The 9,549-nt window shown below is 32.7% G+C and overlaps 1 protein-coding gene across 1 annotated transcript in view; it reads left to right on the forward strand.

The window, feature by feature from the left end:
• Erap2 (endoplasmic reticulum aminopeptidase 2) overlaps positions 1-6,320 on the forward strand; it is a 38,264-nt gene extending 31,944 nt beyond the window's left edge. Inside the window, exons 16-19 of the mRNA XM_046428834.2 lie at positions 580-741; positions 1,246-1,386; positions 3,383-3,464; positions 4,185-6,320. Coding sequence (XP_046284790.1) covers positions 580-741; positions 1,246-1,386; positions 3,383-3,464; positions 4,185-4,328 — 529 coding nt within the window. The 3' untranslated portion in view covers positions 4,329-6,320. The remainder of the gene's footprint in view (positions 1-579; positions 742-1,245; positions 1,387-3,382; positions 3,465-4,184) is intronic.
• The last annotated feature ends 3,229 nt before the right edge of the window (positions 6,321-9,549 follow it).

Here is a 9,549-nt window from a genome sequence, read left to right on the forward strand (position 1 = left end):
TTGCATTTTATACATTTTATAACAGTAAAATGCCAAGGCCCTAATCAATTGTACTAAATTACAATTTTCTAAATTTAGAACTGACTAGTGACCCTCAGACAGATATCAGAAAGTACTTTTAAGGTGAAATTAAAGTATAAATAGTCATTTCTTAAAAAGTCATATAGCACCAATAAAGGTTAATATGATAGAATTTGTATAACCAGTATTATATATCAGAAATTATTTTTTATTGATTCCACTTTATTTTTTATTTTTGTTTTCATTTTTAAATTCCCTTTTGTTTATTTGTATTATTTTTCACCAACTTTCTATTTTCTACCCTATCTCAGGGTTGGTTAAAATGTATACTTATTCTGCTGGCTAATATTTTGTCAATGGTAGGAGATAAAACATAAATAATCTGCAAAGTAAAATTACATAAAATCTTTTCATAAAATTTGACAGAAAAATGTTTTAATTCCCTGAGTACTGGAAATAATTCAGGAGTGAATCTGTTATGGTAACATAAATTGTAAAATATAATGTTTCTTTTCTTTCATAAAACTCTCTTCTTTACTTCTGTGCTTAATATTGCAGTATTCCAACAGATGTTTTAAAGATTGTATATTCTGTGGGTGCTCAGACAACAGCAGGATGGAATTACCTTTTAGAGCAATATGAACTGTCAGTTTCAAGTGCTGAAAAAAACAAAATTCTGTATGCATTATCAACGAGCAGGCATCAGGAAAAGCTGGTAAAGTAAGTTCATCAACTAAACTGTTAAAAGTAAGCTGAAACAAATTCACTGAAGTCACTAAAATTGCAGCCACTAATTTTAAAGGTATAAAATAATTGAATCCAAATTTGAATGGTTTTAACTTTACTTTTCAAACATATATATTGACAAATGTGAATAGTAAACAGATTATTTTATTACTAATCATGTGATGCTAGATAAATGGTGTGCTTTACTTTCAGCACTTTAGGTGAAAATTATTTCAAAAAACAATCTTGCATATAAGATGTATACAAGATGCTAATAAAAGTCTTTAAAATAATTACCAAATAAAGTTACTGCTGTAAAAAAAAGTAAATGTTTAATTGGAACATTAATAAGATTAGCCTGTAGAAAATTCATTACCGTTTTTGGTAAATTGTACTTTTATCATGTTTCTTTCTGTTCTGTTATTTTAATATATTGGTACCCTAAGTTAATTTCCATAATATATACTATGAAAAAACAAATGATTTTTATTTCTTTAGGTTAATTGAGCTTGGAATGGAAGGAAAGGTTATCAAGACACAAGACTTGGCAGCTCTCATTCATGCAATTGCCAGAAATCCAAAGGGTCAGCAGTTAGCCTGGAATTTTGTAAGAGCAAATTGGACTGATCTCCTAAAAAAGTTAGTATTTGTATAAGCTCAATGTATGTTCTTTAATGCAGATGTCTCTTAATTAAAACCATATGTAACCAAGTATATATAAAAGCCTATAAAAGATCATCTCTACTCAAATTTTTCAATGAAATCTATAGGCTTTAAAATTCACTCACTCAAGTTATTCTGCACAGGTGTACAAGAGAGGAATGAGAATAAGAGAACAAGAAACACACTCCACTCATTCATCCCAGGCAAAGAATTGCTGGGAGCAGTACAAGTTGAGTTAAATCTAGTTATCTCCCCATCTACCCTGGTTCTCTCCTGAAATAAATCCAATGAAGGCTTATAGAAGCATTACATGCATTTGACCTGTTTGGATAATGCAGAACCTCAGAAATTCTAATGAGAGCTAATCTATACCTCTAGTTTCACCATGGAGGTAGTACAGTGGAAAGATCTCAAAGCAATCAAAAGAACAGAAGTATTTCAGGAGCCCCCTCCAATATTGGTTCAGATTTTTTTTCCTGAGGCCTCACAATGTTTGAAAGAACTAGAGCTTGTGACTAAGTTCCTGGGCTTAAATATTATCTCTCAGAAGAGCAATTTTTTTCATTGTAATGCCCCCCACACCCTGCTTCTCTCTCTCTCTCTCTCACACACACACACACACACACACACACACACACACCTTCTTTTAAGGCATTTAACCCTCTCATCCAAATCCAAAATGTCACTTGTGACCGATATAGAAAATGTCCTGAATCAGAGAGCTGTTTCATTTGCTTTGTTCGTTTTAATCTTGGTATCTCTAATGTAGCTTCTCCAATTCCCTCTTCTCCCTCATTTCTTAGAGATGGAAGATTCAGAGTCCTCAAAGACAGCTTTGTGTAACCCAAAACACATTTCCACTTCTCCCCTGGACCTTCAATGAGCAGACACCCATCCATCACATGATACCAAACAGAAACTATATTAAATTTTTTTTCCTTAAAAACTTTACTAGAACCATTGTTTAGCTGTTTGCATGATTGTCAATCTTCCTCTGAAATGATCAGACATTTCCATAATATCTAACTTGTAACTCGAGATTGTGTTCCTGCCCAACCATATGTAGAACCTAGGCTTGGAGCCATTGTCTCTGCTGGGCTGTGTCAGCATGAATCACTTTGACTTGTCTCTAAACAAAACTGAAATGAAGGATGCAATCTGTGACTGTAAAGGAGAGTTCAAACAAAAAACATTTGACCAAATAAACATTTAAATACAGTGGTGTCCAAAATGGAATGGGGAAGTGTGAAAACATATTAGAATGCAAAAAAAAAATATTACTACATATATCATTTCTTATCTAATGTTTTAAATTGTATGTCATTTATTATAACCTATTAAAATATATAATATACATTAGATTTATAAATTGTATGTATATGAAATTATACATAATATATAATATAAATTTTATAAAGACATTTTATATTATTTCTTGTATCATGATTTTAAATATTTTAATCATACCATAATATATGCATGTAATTCACAAATTAAAATATGTGTATTGGGGCTTGGGGGTATAGCTCAGTGGTGGAGCACTTGCTTAACATGTTCTAGGTTTGATCCTCAGCACTAAAAAAAATACATATGTGTGTGTGTGTGTGTGTGTGTGTGTATTTAAATTCTTGCTCAAAAATTTTTATTTGTGGGGTATATAAGCAAAAATTGTAGAGAAGATTACTTTAAATATAAACATAAATTTAAACATAAACATTTTCAAAGAATCTAATCATATTTGGCAATGATGCCAGATCAACATTTTTATTTTATGTTGAATTTTGTCAATTTCATAGTTTCAGGCTTGTAACAAATGAATATGAGTTATATTTATGGTAATTAATAGTGTTTACTGTAATATACAAAGTTACATAGTTGTTGATATTTCATATTTTAAATATGATATATACTATGATAAACATAAGGTCAGTGTTTCCATTACTTATATCTGTGAGGTTCCTTTCTTTTTCAGATTTGACTTGGGCTCATTTGCCATGAGAACCATCATCTCTAGCACAACATCTTTCTTTTCTTCCAAGGATGAGTTGCAAGAGGTAAGGTTTGTGACTTTCTACTACTAACAATAAATGTACAGATTGTAGGATTGAAAATAAATTTAAATAAAACTTGATTTGAAATTATCATTTTTTAAAGTTGTTTTTCCATTGCTACATAACAAGCAAATAAAAGGGATGCAATTTGAACCTGACATATTTTAAGAAATATGTGTTCATAGCTTTTAAAATGAAAATACGCTTGACAGATGAGTCCTTTTTATTATTTCATCAGTATTGTATCATGATCAGGAATGCATATTAAAATGTGGAAATGTGCCTATTTGTGTTTTCAACAAAACTACTATTGTTAATTCTAGTTGTCCTTTTCAAAAGCACTTGTGTGTTTTATATCTTCTTTTCACAAGAAATACTAAATGTATCTCTTAAGCAAATTCAGAATTCCAGAACTAAAATTCCAGCTCACCATTTACTCTGTGACTTCTGTGAATTAGTCACTTAACCCCTTTGCCCATAGTGGCCTCACTTGTGAGCTATGGATCTATAATTCCTTTCTGTCTTTATTGTTTGAAAATTAAAGAAAATAACCATTATGCCTAAAAAAAGGGAAAAAAAGAAAAGAATCTTTTATAGTTTGGTGGAAAAATGCTTGCACCTGTGTGTGTGTAATTTGCCAGCTGTTTTGAAATCCTTTAAAGAAACAGTGTTTTTATGAACCATGCCAGTAATTTTTTTTTTTTTGCATATTTGTTTTTACAGGTAAAACAATTCTTTGAATCTCTTTCGGCCCAAGGATCACATCTGGATATTTTTCAAATTGTTCTGGAAACCATAACCAAAAATATTAAATGGCTGGAGAAGAATCTTCCCACTCTGAGGACCTGGCTACTAGTTAATATCTAAATGGTCAACAGAAAGAGAACAGTAGATGCAGGTTTCCTCTGCATTAAGTAAGAAAAACAACTGCAAAGCTCAAGGCAGAGTTCTGGCTATTTTATCTAACCAGTAGAGAGTCTCAAAAAAATCAAAGGGGAATGAAGGGAAGGGAAGGGGGATGGAAATAGGAAAGACAATAGAAAGAATCAGATGTAACTTTTTTTTTTGCTCATATATAAATATACAACTAGTGTAATTCCACATCATATTCAACCACAAGAATGGGATCCTAGTTGAAATTGGTTGCCCTCCACGGATGCTTAAGGACACAACTGTCATTTTTTAGACTTGATGTTGCCTTCTCCACTGCCCTACACTGGGCCACTGTTTTGTTGCTTTAATGTTGTTATTTTAAAATTTTTAACCTTGCTCAATGTCCTGGAGTTTACCCAACCAGTTTTACCTCCAAGGAAAGAGCTAAACCATTAAAAAAATAAAGATCTCACTCTCCCCATCTTCAACTCAGCCTCAATTAGTTCATTTAATTTTTACCATTCATGGAAAATCTGATATAAACTTGAAGGGTAAACATCAAGAATCCATTCTTTATCACCAAATCTTAGATTATTAGAAAGGGAATGTGGCAGTTTATCAAAGAAACCAGTGGGCCTCCTTTGTCTTAAACCTTACCTTTGTGCAAAGCCTCAAGGGTTGACTTTTTTTTTTTTTTTTTGGTACCCTGTATTGAACCCAGTGGTGCTTAACCACAGCTCCAGCTCTCCTCCCCATCTTTGTTTAAAAAACATTTCATTTAGAGACAAGGTCTCTCTGGCTTGCATAGGGCCTCGCTAAATTGCTGAGGCTGGCTTGAACTTTCAATCCTTCTGCTTTAGCCTCCTGAGCCACTGGGATTACAGGCATGTGCCACTGTACCTGGCAAAGGCTGACTTTTGAAGTCACATTTAATGAAGTGGTATGTGCAATCACAGAGGCACCAGAGAGAAGATACCAGGTTACTGCAGTACATGTACTTGCATTTTTAATAAATCTTTTGAAAATTACAGAATTATATTGTATATTTTGAATTAAGGTGTACATATTTGAATTAAATCACAGTTTAATGTAAATATTTAAAGGATCATCATATATTATAACCAGTTTTATCATATCTTCATATTTTAAGGAAAGCTCTTCATCTGATACGTGCTGCTTCATGCTTCTCAATTTTTTTAATAAGGTAGTATCAAAACAAAAGAAAGAAGGTAGAACAAAAGTAAAATAAATAATACACCACTCTACACACAGGTAGTAAACTTAATAAATTCATGATTACATGAATCAGTATCAAAATACAAAATATTCTACAAAGACTTGAATCAATATATATCATACTGACTTATTTGGATGATTAGGGGGAGCTGGGGATACAGGGCAGGAAGGAAGAGGGATATCCAGTTCATTTCAAATGATACCATATAAGTTGATTATGCATCCATAGACCTTTCTTTGGTGCTCAGATAAGACAGTTTCCATTGGCCATCACATGCCCCAATATATGTTGTTTTGTCTTTTGTTTTCAAATCATTTCTTGGAGTCATGGGAGCATCTTTGACTCTGTATTTGAACTTGTCCTCTGCCTACCCTGAATTTTATAACACCTAAATAAATACCTCTAGAATTTTGTCTATATTAGCATAAGGAAAATGTATAGAATATTTTTTTCACTAAGACATTATGTAAGTTAATCAGTAAATGTGTAGAGCTTTGGTGAAACTGTGCCATCAATAATGTTTCCATAAACATATGTTTCTTTTATGTATAGTAATTTTACTATAAATTTTCAAGTTTTTTATTCTTTTCCTCTTAATACTTTACTTAAATACAATATGGAATGCAATTTCTAAGCTTCTCAAGAATCATGTATAGAAAATAGTAACTTCATTATTTCATCTATGAGTATTATTGTGCCAATAATATTTCTATAAATATTAGTTTTTAAAAATAAATGTGTGTTACTTATTAGTGTGATATTTTGAAAGCTTTATGGTGGATACCAGGCCACCAATACCAACTTAGACTTGGCTAAAGTTAGTTTTGCATTCTTTTATCTCAAATGAACAAATAAGATGTGAACGAGTTCTATACAAGATCATACTTAAACCTGTATGAGAAATGGGGTGCAAGGGGGAAAAGATAGAGAAGCAGTTATGACTTCTCATTCCCTCAAAGACTTAGTGAGAATTCTGTGGTTTCATCAGCCCCCTCAGAATGGGAAACCTTCCAGATCACAGGAGCTCAGAACCAAGGCTTGCTCCTATTTCATCTTTGTGTGTGGGCAAGTGGGTACATTATCCCTCAAGACTGTCTTGATATCATGATAAGAATTTCTTGTTCTACATCATGCACATCTGCTTTTTATTTCTGCTATGCCATTGAGCCTCTTTGAGGTTCCAAAGCAGGTCTGGCCAGAAAGTACTATAAGGGATTCTGACTTTTTGAGAGAAGTTCATGAGGAGCTTTTGGTTGTTTATTTTTTTGTTTTGTGTTTAATTCTACTCTAAACTGGAAGGGATGATTCTGGATATTCCTAGAAGCTAGTTTTCCAACTGAACACAAATTTTTCTACCAAACAAGATTGGTTAAAATGATCACATATTTACTCTGCAATTTCCCCTTACTTGCATTCATTATTGAGCTTTCTTCTTCCACTTGACCATGCATCATTGTTTTTTTTCATTTTAGCATGTAATGGGTTACAACGTTAACATTTATAAACTTTACACTGATCATATACACTTGGCTGTCCATATCTGTAGGCTCTACATTCCACTGAGAATCAAAAATATTCAGAGAAAAAAATTGTGTCTGTACTGAACATGTCCAAACTTTTTTCCCTCGTCCTTATTCCCTAAGCAACATGGCATAACAACTAGTTATGTTGTATTTACACTATATTAGGTATTATAAGTAATCTAGAGATGATTTTAAAGTATATGAGAGAATGTATACATACATTTTATATGTAGAATTTCAACATTTGCAAATTTTCATAACCTTAGGGGTCCTGTAACTAATCCTTCTTGAATATAGGGGCTGGGCTGTCTGCTTCCTGATACTTAATCTGATCAAAAATCTCCTATCTGAATCTTGCAGAAGAAAGGGAAAACAAATCATGAAAAAAAAAAAAAGGCTTTGCTGGGTCAAAGCATGTGTGTATTTTATATAATCTTATATTTAGAAAGATTTTAATGAATTGTTTTCCCAAGAGGGAGAACAAAACACTTTCCTCTTTTCCCTACTTTCTTTGTCAGTACCAGATGTCAATCTCCTATCCCCAGTAGTACTACTATTTGTTGTGAAATACTGTGTGCCCTGACACTTATATAGCCCTGACACTTGTTTTTTCAAATCATTATTTATCCTTAGTTTTAGATGAGTCTTTTGTAAACAGACAATACTGTACCTGGATTTTATTTTCTGTTATGCATCCCAACTTGGGTAGGCCCTGGGATTTGACATTGGCCCTCAGCATTCTTGAAGGCATAAAAACCAAAGCTTCCGATGTCTGCAGATGAAAACTGGCCTTGGTGTTTGGCTTACCCCTAGGGTTTCTGCCTCCAGTTACATTTTGGTGCATGAATATTCCTTACTAATATTCTTGGTTATCAGTGAATTAAAACAAATTTTAAATAATTTCATTTTACATTTCTATTAATTTTTATCAGGAAGATCAATCAAGGTGCCTAGTTTAATGCATTCCCAGAAACTATAATAATTTGGTTTTCAATACTCAAATTTTATCAATTTTACATCTGATGCTCCTTAGGATGTAAATTGATTTCTCACAAATAAGGGTGTGGGATGCTTAACACCATATCACACTTAGGAAATTGGAAATAAAAACAGATCATCTGGGCTGGGGTTGTGTCTCAGTGGTACAGCACTTGCCTGGCATATGTGAAGCCCTGTGTTTGATCCTTGGCATTGCATATAAATAAATAAATAAAATAAAATATCCATTGACAACTAAAAAGTACTTTTAAAAAAGGCAAATAATACCAATCGTTTGTGCAGGATATAAATCAGGAAGTTTTCTAATATTCATAGGGAGAAATGGCTAGAATGGCTAAGAAATGCAGAGTTAGCTAAAAATATAGAAAAATATTTTTATTTCTCATTCACTTCTGCAAACTTTACTTCCTAATCGTAAGTTCAAGATCTTTTGCTAATTTATTTTCCTATCCTCAAAAGTCCTAATCTTCTACCATGCTCCCAGATTGGAAAACTGGTTTTCTATTCTCAGTGCATGACTCAATAATTCCCATCCTTAGGTATTTACTATAATGATTTTATACCACTGTGAGGAATTTCCATATTAATACTACTTGGAATATCATCTCTTCAGTCATCCAAGCACTATCTCTGCTAAAATTATAAACCTCATTTTTAAGTAGGCAAAAAAGACTTAAATAAAGGACATTATTTCTTAGTTTTAAAACTGTACCCATTTTTAAACACTGTTGTCTAATACACGGAATCTGGAAATTCTAACTCATTTCTAATACTTTGAGTTGGAGCTGGGATGAGGCTAGATAGGACATTTTTTAAAACTGAAAATGCACAGAGGCTAGGATGGGTTGTGGGAACTTTTTCTAAAAGGGAAATAATTTTTCCATGGCATAAGTTCGCTGGCATATAACTTTATCTTCTTTTTATTTGTACCTCCATAAGCAAAAACTAGGAATCTTTGGAAAAAAAAAAAAAACAGGGCTTTTATTTAACTGGATAGGTGTAAACAGAGAGACCAAAGATGAAGGAAAAGATCTGATATGAAATAATCATGCACAATCTGTATGAACCAGACAGAGTCCACAGTGGTGAGATGCTATGTTCTGGTTCTGGGCAATTTAACTCATATTCAGGAATGGAGTTAGGGATTACTTAGACAATGATGCATAAGCTGTTGTTAATAAAAAGAGGTTTGGTAACATTTAAAGATTTGTGTCTGTATATTCTTTTTCGAAGTGTTGCCTTGTCTATGGACACTAGTATCAAACCATAGTTTTTAAAAATAATTCTATCTTATTGAATAGTCATTACCAAGTAGGGAAAGTACATTATTCTTCTAGTGTCAGATAACAATGCCTCTAGAGAGCCCAATTATTTGTATTTGAAGACTAAGGATAACATACCAACCATTGGCTTCTTTCACTGAGGATCTGGAAAGAAAGAGCACCAACAGCATTGG

Source organism: Marmota monax, unplaced genomic scaffold, assembly GCF_021218885.2.
Source record: "Marmota monax isolate L192 unplaced genomic scaffold, Marmota_monax_Labrador192_F-V1.1 WCK01_AAM20220418_F8-fsc00018, whole genome shotgun sequence".
In the NCBI taxonomy this organism is placed as follows: domain Eukaryota; kingdom Metazoa; phylum Chordata; class Mammalia; order Rodentia; family Sciuridae; genus Marmota; species Marmota monax.